Source organism: Panulirus ornatus, chromosome 6 (assembly GCF_036320965.1).
Source record: "Panulirus ornatus isolate Po-2019 chromosome 6, ASM3632096v1, whole genome shotgun sequence".
Lineage (NCBI taxonomy): Eukaryota > Metazoa > Arthropoda > Malacostraca > Decapoda > Palinuridae > Panulirus > Panulirus ornatus.
This window is the reverse complement of record NC_092229.1, coordinates 18,168,335-18,193,124: the sequence shown is the minus strand read 5'-3', so window position 1 is coordinate 18,193,124 and position 24,790 is coordinate 18,168,335. Positions and strand designations below refer to the sequence as shown.

The 24,790-nt window shown below is 41.4% G+C and overlaps 1 protein-coding gene across 17 annotated transcripts in view; it reads left to right on the top strand.

Annotated features, from left to right (window-relative positions):
• Positions 1-24,790, top strand: part of PMCA (plasma membrane calcium-transporting ATPase 3) — a 1,595,457-nt gene that overhangs the window by 934,035 nt on the left and 636,632 nt on the right. For all 17 annotated transcript variants that reach the window (XM_071662674.1, XM_071662681.1, XM_071662678.1 and 14 more), the window contains one exon: positions 21,203-21,338. In XM_071662674.1, the coding sequence (XP_071518775.1) occupies positions 21,203-21,338 (136 nt within the window). The remainder of the gene's footprint in view (positions 1-21,202; positions 21,339-24,790) is intronic.

Sequence of the window (24,790 nt, the reverse complement as noted above, 5' to 3'; positions counted from 1 at the left end):
AAGTGGATGGAGAGAGATGGGTGATTATTGGTGCATATGCAACTGGGCATGAGAAGAAAGATCATGAGAGGCAAGTGTTTTGGGAACAGCTGAGTGAGTGTGTTAGTAGTTTTGATGCACGAGACTGGGTTATAGTGATGGGTGATTTGAATGCAAAGGTGAGTAATGTGGCAGTTGAGGGAATAATTGGTGTACATGGGGTGTTCAGTGTTGTAAATGGAAATGATGAAGAGCTTGTAGATTTGTGCGCATAAAAAGGACTGGTGATTGGGAATACCTGGTTTAAAAAGAGAGATATACATAAGTATATGTACGTAAGTAGGAGAGATGGCCAGAGAGTGTTATTGGATTACATGTTAATTGCTAGGCGCATGAAACTGAGAGATGTCTGATCATTATCTTGTAGAGGCGAAGGTGAAAATTTGTAGAGGTTTTCAGAAAAGAAGAGAGAATGTTGGGGGGAAGAGAGTGGTGAGAGTAAGTGAGCTTGGGAAGGAGACTTGAGTGAGGAAGTACCAGGAGAGACTGATTAGAGAATGGAAAAAGGTGAGAACAAAGGATGTAAGGGGAGTGGGGGAGGAATGGGATGTATTTAGGGAAGCAGTAATGGCTTGCACAAAAGATGCTTGTGGCATGAGAAGCATGGGAGGTTTACAGATCAGAAAGGATAGTGAGTGGTGGGATGAAGAAGTAAGATTATCATTGAAAGAGAAGAGAGAGGCATTTGGATGATTTTTGCAGGGCAATAATGCAAATGACTGGGAGATGTATAAAAGAAAGAGGCAGAAAGTCAAGAGAAAGGCGCAAGAGATGAAAAAGAGGGCAAATGAGAATTAGGGTGAGATAGTATCATTAAATTTTACGGAGAATAAAAAGATGCTTTGGAAGGAGGTAAATAAAGTGGGTAAGACAAGGGAACAAATGGGAACATCAGTGAGGGGGGCTAATGGGGATATGATAACAAGTAGTGGTGATGTGAGAAGTAGATGGAATGAGTATTTTCAAGGTTTGTTGAATGTCTTAGATGATAGAGTGGCAGATATAGGGTGTTTTGGTCTAGGTAGTGTGCAAAGTGAGAGTGTTAGGGAGAATGATTTGGTAAACAGAGAAGAGGTAGTAAAAGCTTTGCGAAAGATGAAAGCTGGCAAGGCAGCGGGTTTCGATGGTATTGCAGTGGAATTTATTAAAGAAGGGTGTGAATGTGTTGTTGACTGGTTGGTAAGTTTTTTGATGTATGTATGACTCATGGTGAGGTGCATGAGGATTGGCGGAATGCGTGCATAGTACCATTGTACAGAGGCAAAGAGGATAAAGGTGAGTGCTCAAATAACAGAGGTATAAATTTGTTGAGTATTCCTGGGAAATTATATGGAAGGGTATTGATTGAGAGGGTGAAGGCATGTACAGAGCATCAGATTGGGGAAGAGCAGTGTGGTTTCAGAAGTGGTAAAGGATGTGTGGATCAGATGTTTGCTTTGATGAATGTATGTGACAAATACTTAGAAAAAAAATGGATTCGTATGTAGCATTTATGGATCTGGATAAGGCATATGATAGAGTTGGTAGAGATGCTCTGTGGAAGGTATTAAGAATATATGGTGTGGGAGGCAAGTTGTTGGAAGCAGTGAAAAGTTTTTATTGAGAATGTAAGGTTTGTGTACGAGTAGGAAGAGAGGAAAGTGATTGGTTCTCAGTGAATGTTGGTTTGCGGCAGGAGTGCGTGATGTCTCCTTGGTTGTTTTATTTGTCTATGGATGGGGTTGCTAGGGATTTGAATGCAAGTGTTTTGGAGAGAGGGGCAAGTATACAGTCTGTTGTGGATGAGAGCTTGGGAAGTGAGTCAGTTGTTGTTCGCTGATGATACAGCTCTGGTGGCTGATTCGGGTGAGAAACTGCAGAAGCTGGTGACTGAGTTTGGTAAAGTGTGTGAAAGGAGAAAGCTAAGAGTAAATGTGAATAAGAGCAAGGTTATTAGGTACAGTAGGGTTGAGGGACAAGTCAATTGTAAGGGAAGTTTGAATGGAGAAAAACTGGAGGAAGCGAAGTGTTTTATATAAGTGGGAGTGGATTTGGCAGTGGATGGAACCATGGAAGGTGAAGTAAGTCATAGGGTGGGGGAAGGGGCGAAAGTTCTGGGAGTGTTGAAAAATGTGTGGAAGTCGAGAACATTATCTTGGAAAGCAAAAATGGGTATATTCGAAGGAATAGTGGTCCCAACAATGTAATATGGTTGCAAGGCATGGGCTATAGATAGAGTTGTGCAGAGGAGGGTGGATGTGATGGAAATGAGATGTTTGAGGACAATATGTGGTGTGAGGTAGTTTGACTGAGCAAGTAATGAAAGGATAAGAGAGATATATGGTATTAAAAAGATTGTGGTTGAGAGAGCAGAAGAGGGTGTTTTGAAATGGTTTGGACACATGGAGAGAATGATTGAGGAAAGATTGACAAATAGGATATATGTGTCAGAGGTGGAGGGAATGAGGGGAAGTGGGAGACGGAATTGGAGGTGGAAAGATGGAGTGAAAAAGATTTTGAGTGATCGGGGCCTGAACACGTAGGAGGGTGAAAGGCGGGCAAGGAATAGAGTGAATTGGAAAGATGTGGTATACCGGGATGGACGTGCTGTCAGTGGATTGAACCAGGGCATGTGAAGCGTCAGGGGTAAACCAAGGAAAGTTTTGTGGGGCCTGGATGTGGAAAGGGAGCTGTGGCTTCGGTGCATTATACATGACAGAGACTGAGTGTGAACGAATATGGCCTTTTTTGTCTTTTCCTAGTGCTACCTCATGCACATGCGGGGGGATGTCATTTCATGTGTGGCGGGATGGCACTGGGAATGAATAAGGGCAGATGGTATGAATTATGTACATATATATATATGTATGTCTGTGTGTGTATATATATGTATACGTTGAGATATAGAGGTTTGTATATGTGCATGTGTGGACGTGTATGTATATATATGTGTGTGTGGATGGATTGGGCCATTTTTTCATCTGTTTTGCTTGTGCTACCTCGCTGACGTGGGAGACAGAGAGAAAGTATGATAAATAAATAGATAAATGAATAAGTAATTATATATATATATATATATATATATATATATATATATATATATATATATATATTTTTTTTTTTTTTTTTTTTTTTTTTTTTTTTTTATACTTTGTCGCTGTCTCCCGCGTTTGCGAGGTAGCGCCAGGAAACAGACGAAAGAAATGGCCCAACCCCCCCCCACCATACACATGTACATACACACATCCACACACGCAAATATACATACCTACACAGCTTTCCATGGTTTACCCCAGACGCTTCACATGCCTTGCTTCAATCCACTGACAGCACGTCAACCCCTGTATACCACATGACTCCAATTCACTCTATTTCTTGCCCTCCTTTCACCCTCCTGCATGTTCAGGCCCCGATCACACAAAATCTTTTTCACTCCATCTTTCCACCTCCAATTTGGTCTCCCTCTTCTCCTCGTTCCCTCCACCTCCGACACATATATCCTCTTGGTCAATCTCTCCTCACTCATTCTCTCCATGTGCCCAAACCATTTCAAAACACCCTCTTCTGCTCTCTCAACCACGCTCTTTTTATTTCCACACATCTCTCTTACCCTTACGTTACTTACTCGATCAAACCACCTCACACCACACATTGTCCTCAAACATCTCATTTCCAGCACATCCATCCTCCTGCGCACATCTCTATCCATAGCCCACGCCTCGCAACCATACAGCATTGTTGGAACCACTATTCCCTCAAACATACCCATTTTTGCTTTCCGAGATAATGTTCTCGACTTCCACACATTTTTCAAGGCTCCCAAAATTTTCGCCCCCTCCCCCACCCTATGATTCACTTCCGCTTCCATGGTTCCATCCGCTGACAGATCCACTATTTATTTATTTTGCTTTGTTGCTGTCTCCTGCGTTAGCGAGGTAGCGCAAGGAAACAGATGAAAGAATGGCCCAACCCACCCACATACACATGTATATACATACACATCCACACACGCAAATATACATACCTATACTTCCCAATGTACACATATATATAGACACACAGACTTATACATATATACACATGTACATAATTCATACTGTCTGCCTTTATTCATTCCCATTGCCACTTTGCCACACATAAGATAACAACCCCCTCCCCCCTCATGTGTGCGAGGTAGCGCTAGGAAAAGACAACAAAGGCCCCATTTGTTCACACTCAGTCTCTAGCTGTCATGTAATAATGCACTGAAACCACAGCTCCCTTTCCACATCCAGGCCCCACAGAACTTTTCATGGTTTACCCCACGCGCTTCACATGCCCTGGTTCAATCCACTGACAGCACGTCGACCCCGGTATACCACATCTTTCCAATTCACTCTATTCCTTGCACGCCTTTCACCCTCCTGCATGTTCAGGCCCTGATAACTCAAAATCTTTTTCACTCAATCTTTCCACCTTCAATTTGGTCTCCCACTTCTCCTAGTTCCCTCCACCTCTGACACATATATCATCTTGGTCAATCTTTCCTCACTCATTCTCTCCATGTGACCAAACCATTTCAAAACACCCTCTTCAGCTCTCTCAACCACACTCTTTTTTTTTTTCCACACATCTCTCTTACCCTTACATTACTTACTGGATCAAACCACCTCTCACCACATATTGTCCTCAAACATCTCATTTCCAGCACATCCACCCTCCTGCACACAACTCTATCCATAGCCCACGCCTCCCAGGATTTTCGCCCCTTCCCCCACCCTATGATTCACTTCCACTTCCATTGTTCCATCCGCTGCCAAATCCACTCCCAGATATCTAAAACACTTCACTTCCTCCAGTTTTTCTCCATTCAAACTTACCTCCCAATTGACTTGACCCTCAACCCTACTGTACCTAATAACCTTGCTCTTATTCACATTTAACTCAAGGTTCATCTTCCACACACTTTACCAAACTTAGTCACCAGCTTCTGCAGTTTCTCACATGAATCAGCCACTAACGCTGTGTCTTCAGCGAACAACAACTGACTCACTTCCCCAGCTCTCTCATCCACAACAGACTGCATACTTGCCCCTCTTTCCAAAACTCTTGCATTCACCTCCCTAACAACCCCATTCATAAACAAATTAAACAACCATGGAGACATCACACACCCCTGCCGCAAACCCATATTTACTGAGAACCAATCACTTTCCTCTCTTCCTGCACGTACACATCCCTTACATCCTCGATAAAAACTTTTCACTGCTTCTAACAACTTGCCTCCCACACCATATATTCTTAATACCTTCCACAGAGCATCTCTATCAACTCTATCATATGCCTTCTCCAGATCCATAAATGCTACATACAAATCCATTTGCTTTTCTAAGTATTTCTCACATACATTCCTCAAAGCAAACACCTGATCCACACATCCTCTACCACTTCTGAAACCACACTGCTCTTCCCCAATCTCATGCTCTGTACATGCCTTCACCCTCTCAATCAATACCCTTCCATATAATTTCCCAGGAATACTCAACAAACTTTTACCTCTGTAATTTGAGCACTCACTCTTATCCCATTCGCCTTTGTACAATGGCACTATGCACGCATTTCGCCAATCCTCAGGCACCCCACCATGGATCATACATACATTAGATAACCTTACCAACCAGTCAACAATACAGTCACCCCCTTTTATATATATATATATATATATATATATATATATATATATATATATATATATATATATATATATATATATATATTTTTATTTTATTTTGCTTTGTCGCTGTCTCCCGCGTTTGCGAGGTAGCGCAAGGAAACAGACGAAAGAAATGGCCCAACCCACCCACATGCACATGTATATACATACACGTCCACACACGCAAATATACATACCTATAAATCTCAATGTACACATATATATACACACACAGACACATACATATATACCCATGCACACAATTCACAATGGCTGCCTTTATTCATTCCCATCGCCACCCCGCTACACATGGAATACCATCCCCCTCCCCCCCTCATGTGTGCGAGGTAGCACTAGGAAAAGACAACAAAGGCCCATTCGTTCACACTCAGTCTCTAGCTGTCATGCAATAATGCCTGAAACCACAGCTCCCTTTCCACATCCAGGCCCCACACAACTTTCCATGGTTTACCCCAGACGCTTCACATGCGCTGATTCAATCCACTGACAGCACGTCAACCCCGGTATACCACATTGATCCAATTCACTCTATTCCTTGCCCGCCTTTCACCCTCCTGCATGTTCAGGCCCCGATCACTCAAAATCTTTTTCACTCCATCTTTCCACCTCCAATTTGGTCTCCCACTTCTCCTCGTTCCCTCCACCTCCGACACATATATCCTCTTGGTCAATCTTTCCTCACTCATTCTCTCCATGTGCCCAAACCATTTCAAAACACCCTCTTCTACTCTCTCAACCACGCTCTTTTTATTTCCACACATCTCTCTTACCCTTACATTACCTACTGGATCAAACCACCTCACACCACACATTGTCCTCAAACATCTCATTTCCAGCACATCCACCCTCCTGCGCACAACTCTATCCATAGCCCACGCCTCGCAACCATGCAACATTGTTGGAACCACTATTCCTTCAAACATACCCATTTTTGCTTTCCGAGATAATGTTCTTGACTTCCAAACATTCTTCAAGGCTCCCAGGATGTTCGCCCCCTCCCCCACCCTACGATTCACTTCCACTTCCATGTTTCCATCCGCTGCCAGATTCACTCCCAGATATCTAAAACACTTTACTTCCTCCAGTTTTTCTCCATTCAAACTTACCTCCCAGTTGACTTGACCCTCAACCCTACTGTACCTAATAACCTTGCTCTTATTCACATTTACTCTTAACTTTCTTCTTACACACACTTTACCAAACTCAGTCACCAGCTTCTGCAGTTTCTCACATGAATCAGCCAACAGCGCTGTATCATCAGCGAACAACTGACTCATTTCCCAAGCTCTCTCATCCACAACAGACTTCATACTTGCCCCTCTTTCCAAAACTCTTGCATTCACCTCCCTAACAACCCCATCCATAAACAAATTAAACAACCATGGAGACATCACACACCCCTGCCGCAAACCAACATTCACTGAGAACCAATCGCTTTCCTCTCTTCTTACTCGTACTCATGCCTTACATCCTCGATAAAAACTTTTCACTGCGTCTAACAACTTGCCTCCCACACCATGTATTCTTAATACCTTCCACAGAGCATCTCTATCAACTCTATCATATGCCTTTTCCAGATCCATAAATGCTACATACAAATCCATTTGCTTTTCTAAGTATTTCTCACATACATTCTTCAAAGCAAACACCTGATCCACACATCCTCTACCACTTCTGAAACCACACTGCTCTCCCCAACCTGATGCTCTGTACATGCCTTCACCCTCTCAATCAATATCCTCCCATATGATTTACCAGGAATACTCAACAAACTTATACCTCTGTAATTTGAGCACTCACTCTGATCCCCTTTGCCTTTGTACAATGGCACTATGCACGCATTCTGCCAATCCTCAGGCACCTCACCATGAATCATACATACCTTAAATAACCTTACCAACCAGTCAACAATACAGTCACCCCCTTTTTTAATTGATTCCACTGCAATACCATCCAAACCTGCTGCCTTGCAGGCTTTCATCTTCCGCAAAGCTTTTACTACCTCTTCTCTGTTTACCGAATCATTTTCCCTAACCCTCTCACTTTGCACACCACCTCGACGAAAACACCCTATATCTGCCACTCTATCATCAAACACATTCAACAAACCTTCAAAATACTCACTCCATCTCCTTCTCACATCACCACTACTTGTTATCACCTCCCCATTAGCGCCCTTCACTGAAGTTCCCATTTGCTCCCTTGTCTTACACACTTTATTTACCTCCTTCCAGAACATCTTTTTATTCTCCCTGAAATTTAATGATACTCTCTCACCCCCAACTTTGATTTGCCCTCTTTTTCACCTCTTGCACCTTTCTCTTGACCTCCTGTCTCTTTCTTTTATACATCTCCCACTCAATTGCAGTTTTTCCCTGCAAAAATCGTCCAAATGCCTCTCTCTTCTCTTTCACTAATAATCTTACTTCTTCATCCCACCACTCACTACCCTTTCTAATGAACCCACCTCCCACACTTCTCATGCCACAAGCATCTTTTGCGCACTCCATCACTGATTCCCTAAATACATCCCATTCCTCCCCCACTCCCCTTACTTCCATTGCTCTCACCTTTTTCCATTCTGTACTCAGTCTCTCCTGGTACTTCGTCACACAAGTCTCCTTCCCAAGCTCACTTACTCTCACCACCCTCTTCACCCCAACATTCACTCTTCTTTTCTGAAAACCCATACAAATCTTCACCTTAGCCTCCACAAGATAATGATCAGACATCCCTCCAGTTGCACCTCTCAGCACATTAACATCCAGAAGTCTCTCTTTCGCGCACCTGTCAATTAACATGTAATCCAATAACGCTCTCTGGCCATCTCTCCTACTTACATATGTATATTTATGTATATCTCACTTTTTAAACCAGATATTTCCAATCACCATATATGTATATATATATATATATATATATATATAAATATATATATATATATATATATATAATTTATATATATATTCCTATGAGTCCATGGGGAAAATGAAACACAATAAGTTCCCAAGTGCACTTTCATGTAATAATCATATCATCAAGGGAGACATATATATATATATATATATATATATATATATATATATATATATATATATATATATGGGGGGGGTTGGGCTATTTCTTTCGTCTGTTTCCTTGCGCTACCTCGCAAACGCGGGAGACAGCGACAAAGTATGAAAAAAGAAAAAAAAAATATATATATATATTTGGAAAGAGGGGCAAGAATGAAGTCTGTTGTGGATGAGAGAGCTTGGGAAGTGAGTCAGTTGTTGTTCGCTGATGATACAGCGCTGGTGGCTGATTCATGTGAGAAACTGCAGAAGCTGGTGACTGAGTTTGGTAAAGTGTGTGGAAGAAGAAAGTTAAGAGTAAATGTGAATAAGAGCAAGGTTATTAGGTACAGTAGGGTTGAGGGTCAAGTCAATTGGGAGGTGAGTTTGAATGGAGAAAAACTGGAGGAAGTGAAGTGTTTTAGATATCTGGGAGTGGATCTGGCAGCGGATGGAACCATGGAAGCGGAAGTGGATCATAGGGTGGGGGAGGGGGCGAAAATTCTGGGGGCCTTGAAGAATGTGTGGAAGTCGAGAACATTATCTCGGAAAGCAAAAGTGGGTATGTTTGAAGGAATAGTGGTTCCAACAATGTTGTATGGTTGCGAGGCGTGGGCTATGGATAGAGTTGTGCGCAGGAGGATGGATGTGCTGGAAATGAGATGTTTGAGGACAATGTGTGGCGTGAGGTGGTTTGATCAAGTGAGTAACGTAAGGGTAAGAGAGATGTGTGGAAATAAAAAGAGCGTGGTTGAGAGAGCAGAAGAGGGTGTTTTGAAGTGGTTTGGGCACATGGAGAGAATGAGTGAGGAAAGATTGACCAAGAGGATATATGTGTCGGAGGTGGAGGGAACGAGGAGAAGAGGGAGACCAAATTGGAGGTGGAAAGATGGAGTGAAAAAGATTTTGTGTGATTGGGGCCTGAACATGCAGGAGGGTGAAAGGAGGGCAAAGAATAGAGTGAATTGGAGCGATGTGGTATACCGGGGTTGACGTGCTGTCAGTGGATTGAATCAAGGCATGTGAAGCGTCTGGGGTAAACCATGGAAAGCTGTGTAGGTATGTATATTTGCGTGTGTGGACGTATGTATATACATGTGTATGGGGGGGTTGGGCCATTTCTTTCGTCTGTTTCCTTGCGCTACCGCGCAAACGCAGGAGACAGCGACAAAGTATAAAGTATAAAGTAATATATATACGTTGTTTATGGATAGGGTTGTTAGGGAGGTGAATGCAAGAGTTTTGGAAAGAGGGGCAAGTATGCAGTCTGTTGTGGATGAGAGAGCTTGGGAAGTGAGTCAGTTGTTGTTCGCTGATGATAAAGCGCTGGTGGCTGATTCATGTAAGAAACTGCAGAAGCTGGTGACTGAGTTTGGTAAAGTGTGTGAAAGAAGAAAGTTAAGAGTAGTTTGGTAAAGTGTGTGAAAGAAGAAGGTTAAGAGTAAATGTGAATAAGAGCAAGGTTATTAGGTACAGTAGGGTTGAGTTTCAAGTCAATTGGGAGGTAAGTTTGAATGGAGAAAAACTGGAGGAAGTAAAGTGTTTTAGATATCTGGGAGTGGATCTGGCAGCGAATGGAACCATGGAAGCGGAAGTGAATCATAGGGTGGGGGAGGGGGCGAAAATCCTGGGAGCCTTGAAGAATGTGTGGAAGTCGAGAACATTATTTCGGAAAGCAAAAATGGCTATGTTTGAAGGAATAGTGGTTCGTTCCAACAATGTTGTATGGTTGTGAGGCGTGGGCTATGGATAGAGTTGTGCGGAGGAGGATGGATGTGCTGGAAATGACATGTTTGAGGACAATATGTGGTGTGAGGTGGTTTGATCGAGTAAGTAATGTAAGGGTAAGAGAGATGTGTGGAAATAAAAAGAGCGTGGTTGAGAGAGCAGAAGAGGGTGTTTTGAAATGGTTTGGGCACATGGAGAGAATGAGTGAGGAAAGATTGACCAAGAGGATATATGTGTCGGAGGTGGAGGGAACGAGGAGAAGTAGGAGACCAAATTGGAGGTGGAAGAATGGAGTGAAAAAGATTTTGAGTGATCGGGGCCTGAACATGCAGGAGGGTGAAAGGCAGGCAAAGAATAGAGTGAATTGGAACGATGTGGTATACTGGGTTCGACGTGCTGTCAATGGATTGAACCAGGGCATGTGAAGCATCTGGGGTAAACCATGGAAAGTTCTGTGGGGCCTGGATGTGGAAAGGGAGCTGTGGTTTAGGTGCATTATTACATGACAGCTAGAGACTGAGTGTGAAGGAATGTGGCCTTTGTTGTCTTTTCCTAGCGATACCTCGCACACATGAGGGGAGAGGGGGATGTTATTCCATGTGTGGCGAGGTGGCGATGGGAATAAATAAAGGCAGACAGTATGAATTATGTACATGTGTATATATGTATATGCCTGTGTGTGTATATATGTGTACATTGAGATATATAGGTATGTATATTTGCGTGTGTGGACGTGTATGTATATACATGTGTATGGGGGTGGGTTGGGCCATTTCTTTCGTCTGTTTCCTTGTGCTACCTCGCAAACGCGGGAGACAGCGAGAAAGAACAAAGTAAAGTGTGTGGAAGAAGAAAGTTAAGAGTAAATGTGAATAAGAGCAAGGTTATTAGGTACAGTAGGGTTGAGGGTCAAGTCAATTGGGAGGTGAGTTTGAATGGAGAAAAACTGGAGGAAGTGAAGTGTTTTAGATATCTGGGAGTGGATCTGTCAGCGGATGGAACCATGGAAGCGGAAGTGGATCATAGGGTGGGGGAGGGGGCGAAAATTTTGGGAGCCTTGAAAAATGTGTGGAAGTCGAGAACATTATCTCGGAAAGCAAAAATGGGTATGTTTGAAGGAATAGTGGTTCCAACAATGTTGTATGGTTGCGAGGCGTGGGCTATGGATAGAGTTGTGCGTAGGAGGATGGATGTGCTGGAAATGAGATGTTTGAGGACAATGTGTGGTGTGAGGGGTTTGATCGAGTAAGTAACGTAAGGGTAAGAGAGATGTGTGGAAATAAAAAGAGCGTGGTCGAGAGAGCAGAAGAGGGTGTTTTGAAATGGTTTGGGCACATGGAGAGAATGAGTGAGGAAAGATTGACCAAGAGGATATATGTGTCGGAGGTGGAGGGAACGAGGAGAAGAGGGAGACCAAATTGGAGGTGGAAAGATGGAGTGAAAAAGATTTTGTGTGATCGGGGCCTGAACATGCAGGAGGGTGAAAGGAGGGCAAGGAATAGAGTGAATTGGAGCGATGTGGTATACAGGGGTTGACGTGCTGTCAGTGGATTTAAATCAAGGCATGTGAAGCGTCTGGGGTAAACCATGGAAAGCTGTGTAGGTATGTATATTTGCGTGTGTGGACGTGTGTATGTACATGTGTATGGGGGGGGTTGGGCCATTTCTTTCGTCTGTTTCCTTGCGCTACCTCGCAAACGCGGGAGACAGCGACAAAGTATAAAAAAAAAAAATATATATATATATATATATATATATATATATATATATATATTTATATATATATATATATATATATATATATATATATATATATATCCATTTGCTTTTCTAAGAATTTCTCACATACATTCTTCAAAGCAAACACCTGATCCACACATCCTCTACCACTTCTGAAACCACACTGCTCTTCCCCAATCTGATGCTCTGTACATGCCTTCACCCTCTCAATCAATACCCTCCCATATAATTTACCAGGAATACTCAACAAACTTATACCTCTGTAATTTGAGCACTCACTCTTATCCCCTTTGCCTTTGTACAATGGCACTATGCACGCATTCCGCCAATCCTCAGGCTCCTCACCGTGAGTCATACATACATTAAATAACCTTACCAACCAGTCAACAATACAGTCACCCCCTTTTTTAATAAATTCCACTGCAATACCATCCAAACCTGCTGCCTTGCCGGCTTTCATCTTCCGCAAAGCTTTTACTACCTCTTCTCTGTTTACCAAATCATTTTCCCTAACCCTCTCACTTTGCACACCACCTCAACGAAAACACCCTATATCTGCCACTGCAAATGGATTTGTATGTAGCATTTATGGATCTGGAGAAGGCATATGATAGAGTTGATAGAGATGCTCTGTGGAAGGTATTAAGAATATATGGTGTGGGAGGCAAATTGTTAGAAGCAGTGAAAAGTTTTTATCAAGGATGTAAGGCATGTGTACGTGTAGGAAGAGAGGAAAGTGATTGGTTCTCAGTGAATGTAGGTTTGCGGCAGGGGTGTGTGATGTCTCCATGGTTGTTTAATCTGTTTATGGATGGGGTTGTTAGGGAGGTGAATGCAAGAGTTTTGGAAAGAGGGGCAAGTATGAAGTCTGTTGGGGATGAGAGAGCTTGGGAAGTGAGTCAGTTGTTGTTCGCTGATGATACAGCGCTGGTGGCTGATTCATGTGAGAAACTGCAGAAGCTGGTGACTGAGTTTGGTAAAGTGTGTGAAAGAAGAAAGTTAAGAGTAAATATGAATAAGAGCAAGGTTATTAGGTACAGTAGGGTTGAGGGTCAAGTCAATTGGGAGGTGAGTTTGAATGGAGAAAAACTGGAGGAAGTGAAATGTTTTAGATATCTGGGAGTGGATCTGGCAGCGGATGGAACCATGGAAGCGGAAGTGGATCATAGGGTGGGGGAGGGGGCGAAAATTCTGGGAGCCTTGAAGAATGTGTGGAAGTCGAGAACATTATCTCGGAAAGCAAAAATGGGTATGTTTGAAGGGATAGTGGTTCCAACAATGTTGTATGGTTGCGAGGCGTGGGCTATGGATAGAGTTTTGCGCAGGAGGATGGATGTGCTGGAAATGAGATGTTTGAGGACAATGTGTGGTGTGAGGTGGTTTGATCGAGTAAGTAACGTAAGGGTAAGAGAGATGTGTGGAAATAAAAAGAGCGTGGTTGAGAGAGCAGAAGAGGGTGTTTTGAAATGGTTTGGGCACATGGAGAGAATGAGTGAGGAAAGATTGACCAAGAGGATATATGTGTCAGAGGTGGAGGGAACGAGGAGAAGAGGGAGACCAAATTGGAGGTGGAAAGATGGAGTGAAAAAGATTGTGTGTGATCGGGGCCTGAACATGCAGGAGGGTGAAAGGAGGGCAAGGAATAGAGTGAATTGGAGCGATGTGGTATACCGGGGTTGACGTGCTGTCAGTGGATTGAATCGGGGCAGGTGAAGCGTCTGGGGTAAACCATGGAAAGCTGTGTAGGTATGTATGGGGGTGGGTTGGGCCATTTCTTTCGTCTGTTTCCTTGCACTACCTCGCAAACGCGGGAGACAGCGGCAAAAAAAAAATATATATATATATATATATATATATATATATATATATATATATATATATATATATATATATATATATATATATATATTTATTTATTTATTTATTTATTTTGCTTTGTCGCTGTCTCCCGCATTTGCGAGGTAGCGCAAGGAAACAGACGAAAGAAATGGCCCAACCCACCCCCATACACAATGTACACACACACACGCCCACACACGCAAATATACATACCTATACATCTCCATGTACACATATATATACACACACAGACACATACATATATACCCATGCACACAATTCATACTGTCTGCCCCTATTCATTCCCATCGCCACCTCGCCACACATGGAATACCATCCCCCTCCCCCCTCATGTGTGCGAGGTAGTACTAGGAAAAGACAACAAAGGCCTTATTCGTTCACACTCAGTCTCCAGCTGTCACACAATAATGTCCGAAACCACAGCTCCCTTTCCACATCCAGGCCCCACACAACTTTCCATGGTTTACCCCAGACGCTTTACATGCCCTGATTCAATCCACTGACAGCACGTCAACCCCGGTATACCACATCGATCCAATTCACTCTATTCCTTGCCCGCCTTTCACCCTCCTGCATGTTCAGGCCCCGATCACACAAAATCTTTTTCACTCCATCTTTCCACCTCCAATTTGGTCTCCCACTTCTCCTCGTTCCCTCCACCTCCGACACATATATCCTCTTGGTCAATCTTTCCTCACTCATTCTCTCCATGTGAAAAACCATTTCAAAACACCCTCTTCTGCTCTCTCAACCATGCTCTTTTTATTTCCACACATCTCTCTTACCCTTACATTACTTACTCGATCAAACCACCTCACACCACACATTGTCCTCAAACATCTCATTTCCAGCACTTCCCCCCTCCTGCACACAACTCTATCCATAGCCCATGCCTCGCAACCATACAACATTGTTGGAACCACTATTCCTTCAAACATACCCATTTTTGCTTTCCGAGATAATGTTCTCGACTTCCACACATTCTTCAAGGCTCCCAGGATTTTCGCCCCCTCCCCCACCCTATGATTCACTTCCGCTTCCATGGTTCCATCCGCTGCCAGATCCACTCACAGATATCTAAAACACTTTACTTCCTCCAGTTTTTCTCCATTCAAACTTACCTCCCAATTGACTTGACCCTCAACCCTACTGTACCTAATAACCTTTCTCTTATTCACATTTACTCTTAACTTTCTTCTTTCACACACTTTACCAAACTCAGTCACCAGCTTCTGCAGTTTTTCACATGAATCAGCCACCAGCGCTGTATCATCAGCGAACAACAACTGACACACTTCCCAAGCTCTCTCATCCCCAACAGACTTCATACTTGCCCCTCTTTCCAAAACTCTTGCATTCACCTCCCTAACAACCCCATCCATAAACAAATTAAACAACCATGGAGACATCACACACCCCTGCTGCAAACCTACATTCACTGAGAACCAATCACTTTCCTCTCTTCCTACACTGGAGGAAGTAAGGTGTTTTAGATATCTGGGAGTGGATCTGGCAGCGGATGGAACCATGGAAGCGGAAGTGGATCATAGGGTGGGGGAGGGGGCGAAAATCCTGGGAGCATTGAAGAATGTGTGGAAGTCGAGAACATTATCTCGGAAAGCAAAAATGGGTATGTTTGAAGGAATAGTGGTTCCAACAATGTTGTATGGTTGCGAGGCATGGGCTATGGATAGAGTTGTGTGCAGGAGGGGGGAAGTGCTGGAAATGAGATGTTTGAGGACAATGTGTGGTGTGAGGTGGTTTGATCGAGTAAGTAACGTAAGGGTAAGAGAGATGTGTGGAAATAAAAAGAGCGTGGTTGAGAGAGCAGAAGAGGGTGTTTTGAAATGGTTCGGGCACATGGAGAGAATGAGTGAGGAAAGATTGAATAAGAGAATATATGTGTTGGAGATGGAGGGAACGAGGAGAAGAGGGAGACCAAATTGGAGGTGGAAAGATGGAGTGAAAAAGATTTTGTGTGATCGGGGCCTGAACATGCAGGAGGGTGAAAGGAGGGCAAGGAATAGAGTGAATTGGAGCGATGTGGTATACCAGGGGTTGACGTGCTGTCAGTGGATTGAATCAGGGCATGTGAAGCGTCTGGGGTAAACCATGGAAAGTTGTGTAGGTATGTATATTTGCGTGTGTGGACGTATGTATATACATGTGTATGGGGGTGGGTTGGGCCATTTCTTTCGTCTGTTTCCTTGCGCTACCTCGCAAACGCGGGAGACAGCGACAAAGCAAAAAAAAAAAAATATATATATATATATATATATATATATATATATATATATATATATATATATATATATGTATATATGTAATTATTTATCTATTTATTTTGCTTTGTCGCGATCTCCCGCGTTAGCGAGGTAGCGCAAGGAAACAGACGAAAGACTGGCCCAACCCACCCACATACACACGTATATACATACATGTCCACTCATGCAAATATTCATACCTATACATCTCAATGTATACATATATATACACACACAGACATATAACCATGTACATAATTCATACTGTCTGCCTTTATTCATTCCCATCACCACCTCGCCACACATGAAATAACAACCCCCTCCTCCCTCATGTGTGCGAGGTAGTGCTAGGAAAAGACAACAAAAGCCCCATTCGTTCACACTCAGTCTGTAGCTGTCATGTAATAATGCACCGAAATCACACCTCCCTTTCCACATCCAGGCCCCACAGAACTTTCCATGGTTTATCCCAGACTCTTCACATGCCCTGGTTCAATCCATTGACAGCACATCGACCCCAGTATACCACATCTTTCCGATTCACTCTATTCCTTGCATGCCTTTCACCCTCCTGCTTGTTCAGGCCTTGATCACTCAAACTCTTTTTCACTCCATCTTTCCACCTCCAATTTGGTCTCCCACTTCTCGTTCCCTCCACCTCTGACACATATATCCTCTTGGTAAATCTTTCCTCACTCATTCTCTCCATGTGACCAAACCATTTCAAAACACCCTTTTCTGTCAACCACACACTTTTTGATACCGCACATCTCTCTTACCCTTTCATTACTTACTTGGTCAAACCACCTCACACCACATATTGTCCTCAAACATCTCATTTCCAGCCCATCCACCCTGATACAGCGCTGGTGGCTGATTCATGTGAGAAACTGCAGAAGCTGGTGACTGAGTTTGGTAAAGTGTGTGAAAGAAGAAAGTTGAGAGTAAATGTGAATAAGAGCAAGGTTATTAGGTACAGTAGGGTTGAGGGTCAAGTCAATTGGGAGGTAAGTTTGAATGAAGAAAAACTGGAGGAAGTGAAGTGTTTTAGGTATCTGGGAGTGGATTTGGCAGTGGATGGAACCATGGAAGCGGAAGTGAATCATAGGGTGGGGGAGGGAGCGAAAATTCTAGGAGCCTTGAAGAATGTGTGGATGTCGAGAACATTATCTCGGAAAGCAAAAATGGGTATGTTTGAAGGAATAGTGGTTCCAACAATGTTGTATGGTTGCGAGGCGTGGGCTGTGGATAGAGTTGTGCGCAGGAGGGTGGATGTGCTGGAAATGAGATGTTTGAGGACAATATGTGGTGTGAGGTGGTTTGATTGAGTAAGTAATAATAGGGTAAGAGAGATGTGTGGTAATAAAAAGAGTGTGGTTGAGAGAGCAGAAGAGGGTGTTTTGAAATGGTTTGGTCACATGGAGAGAATGAGTGAGGAAAGATTGACCAAGAGGATATATGTGTCGGAGGTGGAGGGAACAAGGAGAAGTGGGAAACCAAATTGGAGGTGGAAAGATTGAGTGAAAAAGATTTTGAGTGATCGGGGCCTGAACATGCAGGAATGTGAAAGGTGTGCAAGGAATAGAGTGAATTGGAATGATGTGGTATTCCGGGGTCGATGTGCTGTCAATGGATTGAATCAGGGCATGTGAAGCGTCTGGGGTAAACCATGGAAAGTTCTGTGGGGCGTGGATGTGGAAAGGGAGCTGTGGTTTTGGTGCATTGTTACATGACAGCTAGAGACTGATTGTGAACAAATGGGGCCTTTGTTGTCTTTTCTTAGCGCTACCTCACACACATGAGGGGGGAGTGGGTTGTTATTCCATGCGTGGCGGTGTGGCGATGGTAATGAATAAAGGCAGACAGTATGAATTATGTACATGTGTATATATGTATATGTCTGTGTGTCTATATATATGTGTACATTGGGAAGTATAGGTATGTATATTTGCGTGTGTGGACGTGTATGTATATACATGTGTATGTGGGTGGGTTGGGCCATTCTTTCGTCTGTTTCCTTGTGCTTCCTTGCTAACACGGGAGACAGCGACAAATCAAAACAAATAAATAAATAAATATATATATATATATATCTTTTTCTTTCTTTCATACTATTCGCCATTTCCCGCGTTAGCAAGGTAGCGTTAAGAACAGAGGACTGGGCCTCTGAGGGAATATCCTCACCTGGCCTCGTTCTCTGTTCCTTCTTTTGGAAAATCAAAAAAAAATGAGAGGGGAGGATTTCCAGCCCCCCGCTCCCTCCCCTTTTAGTCGCCTTCTACGACACGCAGGGAATACGTGGGAAGTATTCTTTCTCCCCTATCCCCAGGGATAATATATATATATATATATATATATATATATATATATATATATATATATATATATATATATATATATATACACAGGCACACACACACACACACACACACACACACACACACACACACACACACACACACACACACACACACTCCCTGAGTAATGTAAAGGTTGTATTTCTGGTAATGATGGGAAAGTTGAAATTTCCACACATCAGAAGCAATAAGATTTTATTCAAGTCCTGTTGGCCAGAATAGTTGAGCTTCCACTTCCTGTTACTAATTGTTTTATTTGGTATTGTATTGCTTAGATGAATGTGTTCCATCACTGTCATATGCTGCTTACTCTAGTATACTTGCCCACCGCATTTCCAACACCCCAAACTCCAGACAGCAAAACCAATATACTTAAATGCATACCACACTGAGTAATAGAAGAATGGGAAAGAAGTTACTAACTGTCAAAATGAAATATGTGAAAGAATTTATTAGGCTTAGCAGGGTAGAGCAACAGGGTATTTGGGTGTGTGAGTTTGAATGGAGGAAATTTGGAAGAAGTGAAGATATTTAGATACCTGGGAGTGGACATGGCAGTGAATGGAATGATGGAAGTTGGAGTCAAAGGATGTGTTAGGAGCCCAGTCCTGGACAAAAGGGAAGTGCGGGTGGACTGTTTTTGGATTGCTTAAAAAGCATTTGACACTGTACCACAGGAGAATTATTAAGACGTTTGATCACCTACCAGGAATAAGGGGAAAACTCCTATGATGGAGAGATTTAAGTGGGAGGGAACAAAAGACACATATTAGAGAAGCCTTTTTAAATGAGTTGAGGTAACTAGTGGAGTGCCTCAGAGTTCAGTTCTGGGACAATTACTGTTCTTGTTCTACATGCTCGAAGGTATGGAATCCCACCAGAATATGTTTGCAGATGATGCAAAGGTCATGAGGAAAGTGAAAAGCAAGGATTGCAACAGCTTACAAGGGGACCTATGCAGACTCGAAAATTGGTTTGGAAAGTGGTTGAAGAAACTTCATGTTGAGCATATGTAAAGTTGTGAGGATGGGACTAAGCAAAAGATAGCGTCAAGATTATTACTACCTAGTGAGAAATTATCTTCAGGATTCTATCTGTGAAAAGGACTTGGGAGATGACAACATCTCTAACCTGTTGTCAGAATCCCATATGATGATAGTTAAGGAGACAAACTGTCAGCTAGCAATTATCAGAATAGCTTTCAAGTAGATGGATAAGGAAATATTTAGCAAGCTGTTCATTTTACATAAAGCCAGAACTAGATTATGCTTCTCCGATTTGGTCATCACACCTAAAGAAGCACAAAGAGCTCATACAGAAAGTTCAGAGGAGGGCAGCAAAGATGGTATAAGAATTGAGAGCTGAGCAGTAGGGAAAGGGTGGGCGCTTAGAATTTATCCACCGTGGAAGAGAGAAGACCGAGGGGTGACCAAAGTCCAACTTTCAAGTTTTTAAGAGACAACTAATTGGATAGTAGCCAGGTTTTTGAGAGATGTAGTGGTAGAGCAACCAGAGGATATAACGTGAAATTAAGTGAGAAACTTAAAGATGAGGATATATAGACACTTTTATAGCATAAGAGTGATGGATAAGTGGAACAGATTGACTGAGTATATGGTTAATGCTTACATCATGCATGAATTAAAAGTATGATAGTAAAGTGTTCAAGAGATGGAATCCCATGAGGGTAAAAACCTCAACCCTCTACAGTAAAGAAATGTAATTACTAAAAGATAGGTTAAAAATGCCATTTTTAGTATGCAAGAAACAATTGTTAGGTTTATTGTATAAGTTCCACTAAGTTACACGGCACATACATCCACATAAAAGAGACTTTATATTCAGTCACTCACAGGTTGACCTGTATCAGCAACAGAGCCTTGAGAACAGGCTGTCACTGACAAGAACATTTGCCAGACTTAGTGTAGTCAAGTGTTTACACCCACAGAGATATATAGACTGCAAAATTTTTGACTTTCTGGAGAAGTCTTAGTACTGAGCATACCAGCACAATGATACTTGAGTGTATTTTTCATGCCGAAAGAAAGTAATTGTCCTATATGATTTGAAATTCAGTTATACAATGGGAGATGAGCAAATTGCATCATTGTTTTTACTTGTGTGATGAACACAATGTAACAGAAATATTAGGTATCTTTTTCATTTTACTTTATGCCATTTCTGATTAGTTTGAAATGGCAGATAATGATTTGATAATGATTAGATTTGTATTGACTAATTTTAAGAAAAGTAATTATTAGCTATCTACCGAGCATATTTGGAAATATGAAATGAAGTGCATGTAGGAGCTTTATGTATATTTTATGTAAACTGAGCCATTAACCATTACATATTTTTTTTTTTAGTTTTCAGTGCATACTTTAATTGTAGTCTTCATCTTAAAACACTGCCAACTGTACACTAATGGTAATCTATAAAACTTAGTTAATTTTGTTTTGATTCTTTCAGATCAAGTATGGTGACTTGTTACCGACAGATGGCATTTTGATACAAAGTAATGACTTAAAAATTGATGAGTCCTCTCTAACGGGAGAGTCAGACCATGTTAAGAAGGGGGTTGACAGTGATCCTATGGTGCTCTCAGGTATGCATTATTCAGGATTAATGTTTTAGTTATCTTCAATATAAGTTTGGAAGTGTTACATACAGATGTGTCATTGGATGGTCTTCAGTCTGTTGTTGAGTCCATTTACTTTATTACTGTGAAATTTTTGTGATCCTCTCTTTTTTCAGAACTCACATTTTAGGAATTTCCTTCCTAAATAGTACCCTTCTATGTGTAAGAATAATTTTTGAGTCTTAGCTTGTATATGTTCTTTTTCATGAAATTAGAAATATTTCCTAATATAAAGAGGTTTTCTCTGGTTGTTGTATCTGAACTCCACCAAGTTTTGCTGTGATGGCAAATGTGGTTTGAATTATGTGGAGTTTTTAGATGAAAAGTTTTTGGCAGTAAATTTCAACAAACAATAAACTGAAATTCTCTAACCAGATACGTATGCCTTTTGATGTCTCAGAATAAGATACCCTGTTTCACTTCATATCTGGAGATATCCTCATTCTGGTTTCAAAATATAACAGAAATAAAACTGAAAAATAACCTTACCTTGGATACATACTATATAGCAAAAGTTTATGTTCTGAGATAAAACCACCAATCTGTTGTGGATTATATAACTAGCATCATTAATGAGGCATAATCCATCTCCATACTATTTCTCATAACAACACTTACAGTCTTGAGAAAGTATTCTGTGAGTGTTGAGTTGGATGGTTACGAATCTAGGTGATAGGTTTCTATATAGGTCTTTGATGAACTGGGAGTACCCTTAAGTCATGAGTATGGTGGTTTTTGGTAAATTTGAATCTCAGATTTTCATAATGCACATGTTATCAGGATATTGATTGTAAGACGTTTATATTTGACATTATGTGAGCATGTTAATTCTGGTTATATGAATGTACATCATGTATGTTTTGAAAGCTCTGTTTACAAGAACAGGTGCATGTGTTTTCACTTTATATGAATGATTCTTTGTTTGTTATATATTTTTGAAGGTTTGTGTATACAGTACAGATAAGTACCAGCATAAGTATTCATACACATCCTGCATTTCAGGATAAGAACCTTTTCTATACATTATATTTTCTCATATTTATAGGATAAACATTATATGGCAATAAACATATATAATGTAATGAGTGCATTCGCAGTTGTATTCTATAACATGCCACGCATAGTCCACCCATCACCAGTAGTTGAGTGGATGCGTAGAAATCTTAGGTCAAGAATCATCTAGTCTGATTTCTAATATGAGTAAATTACTGTATTGTGTATATTTTATCATTACTATATAGTGGATCATACTGGTTTTAATACGGTAATATATGATAGCTGGAGATTAGATTCATGCAAATGAGGCTGTTGGATATTTGTTTATGATGCTACCTCATTAAGAAAGAAGCATTTAGTTATTAGAAAGAAATGCCCTTTTCCACTCCATTCATATAATAATTCATGTTTGATATTCAGTTCCCAATTCATTTTTGATTTAACTCCAATAAGGCTCAAGAAATTATGATATGCAGGAGAGGTGCATTACATATGGCACCTTAGAGTGGGTATGTTGATAAAGAATATTAAAGCACTTGTTGCTATAATTTTGATATTTCTATCAGAAAGACAAGGTTTTTTCCACTGACTCACATGAACCATCTCTAAGCATATACAGGTATTGAAGACATCTGTCTTTTTTGTTTTTATTTCTAACATATCTGTTCAGTGTAACACAATTGAACCTAACATGATTGAAGAACTGAAAATAATATCTGAAAAATTAAAGAAAAATTACATTTATATAAGTTTTACAAGAGGGGTTTGACATGGGTAGAGTTTGGTAATTGCATTTTGATTTTTAAGCCAGGACTGAAGAATTGTAGTTTAAGCATTTAGTCATTCACAACTAGCCTAGTTAATCACTTTTCATTTAATTACTTTTTAAGAAGATAAAGACATAACCATAGAGTTAAACAGCTGATCAGAATCAACTGCATTTTCCATGATTCTTTACAGTGAACCTTTTTAATGTTAGATTAAGTCTGCTGGAATTTACACTATGTCATTGAGTCTGTGATAAGAAATTGTAAATGCAGAATCTTGCTTGGGAAATGCAGACAGTTAGAGCTTTTGGAATATTGTGTCCTAGGTTAAATCTTGTTTGGGCATATATTGCTTTCATCCACTTGCATTGCCATCTCTATTTTGTTCTGAGCATTATTGCTGTTCTTGGGATATTTGCTGAAATACTAAAATACTGAGTTTGGTAAAGTGTGTGGAAGAAGAAAGTTAAGAGTAAATGTGAATAAGAGCAAGGTTATTAGGTACAGTAGGGTTGAGGGTCAAGTCAATTGGGAGGTGAGTTTGAATGGAGAAAAACTGGAGGAAGTGAAGTGTTTTAGATATCTGGGAGTGGATCTGGCAGCGGATGGAACCATGGAAGCGGAAGTGGATCATAGGGTGGGGGAGGGGGCGAAAATTCTGGGGGCCTTGAAGAATGTGTGGAAGTCGAGAATATTATCTCGAAAAGCAAAAATGGGTATGTTTGAAGGAATAGTGGTTCCAACAATGTTGTATGGTTGCGAGGCGTGGGCTATGGATAGAGTTGTGCGCAGGAGGATGGATGTGCTGGAAATGAGATGTTTGAGGACAATGTGTGGTGTGAGGTGGTTTGATCGAGTGAGTAACGTAAGGGTAAGAGAGATGTGTGGAAATAAAAAGAGCGTGGTTGAGAGAGCAGAAGAGGGTGTTTTGAAGTGGTTTGGGCACATGGAGAGAATGAGTGAGGAAAGATTGACCAAGAGGATATATGTGTCGGAGGTGGAGGGAACGAGGAGAAGAGGGAGACCAAATTGGAGGTGGAAAGATGGAGTGAAAAAGATTTTGTGTGATCGGGGCCTGAACATGCAGGAGGGTGAAAGGAGGGCAAAGAATAGAGTGAATTGGAGCGATGTGGTATACCGGGGTTGACGTGCTGTCAGTGGATTGAATCAAGGCATGTGAAGCGTCTGGGGTAAACCATGGAAAGCTGTGTAGGTATGTATATTTGCGTGTGTGGACGTATGTATATACATGTGTATGGGGGGGTTGGGCCTTTTCTTTCGTCTGTTTCCTTGCGCTTCCTCGCAAACGCGGGAGACAGCGACAAAGTATAATAAAAAAAATATAATACTAAAAGAAATATTTTGATAAATAGTAGACAAAGAAAACATTAATATTTTGTAATGCACCACATAAAGTTAGTGAAAAATTTAATGGAACATTTATGGAACTCTAAATAGTACAAAATCCAACAGGAATTCATGTGAGTTGTGCTTTCCATTTAATTTTTTTCTCTGTAACTTTAAATGGTGATTTTTTATGTGGTCCATGACAAATAACTTGTAAAAGGAAAGATACTCCTTTCAGAAAACTGTCTGCTAATAGATTATACATGATGGGATTAGTCTTGTACGGATGTGGTTTGATGCTTTCTGTTT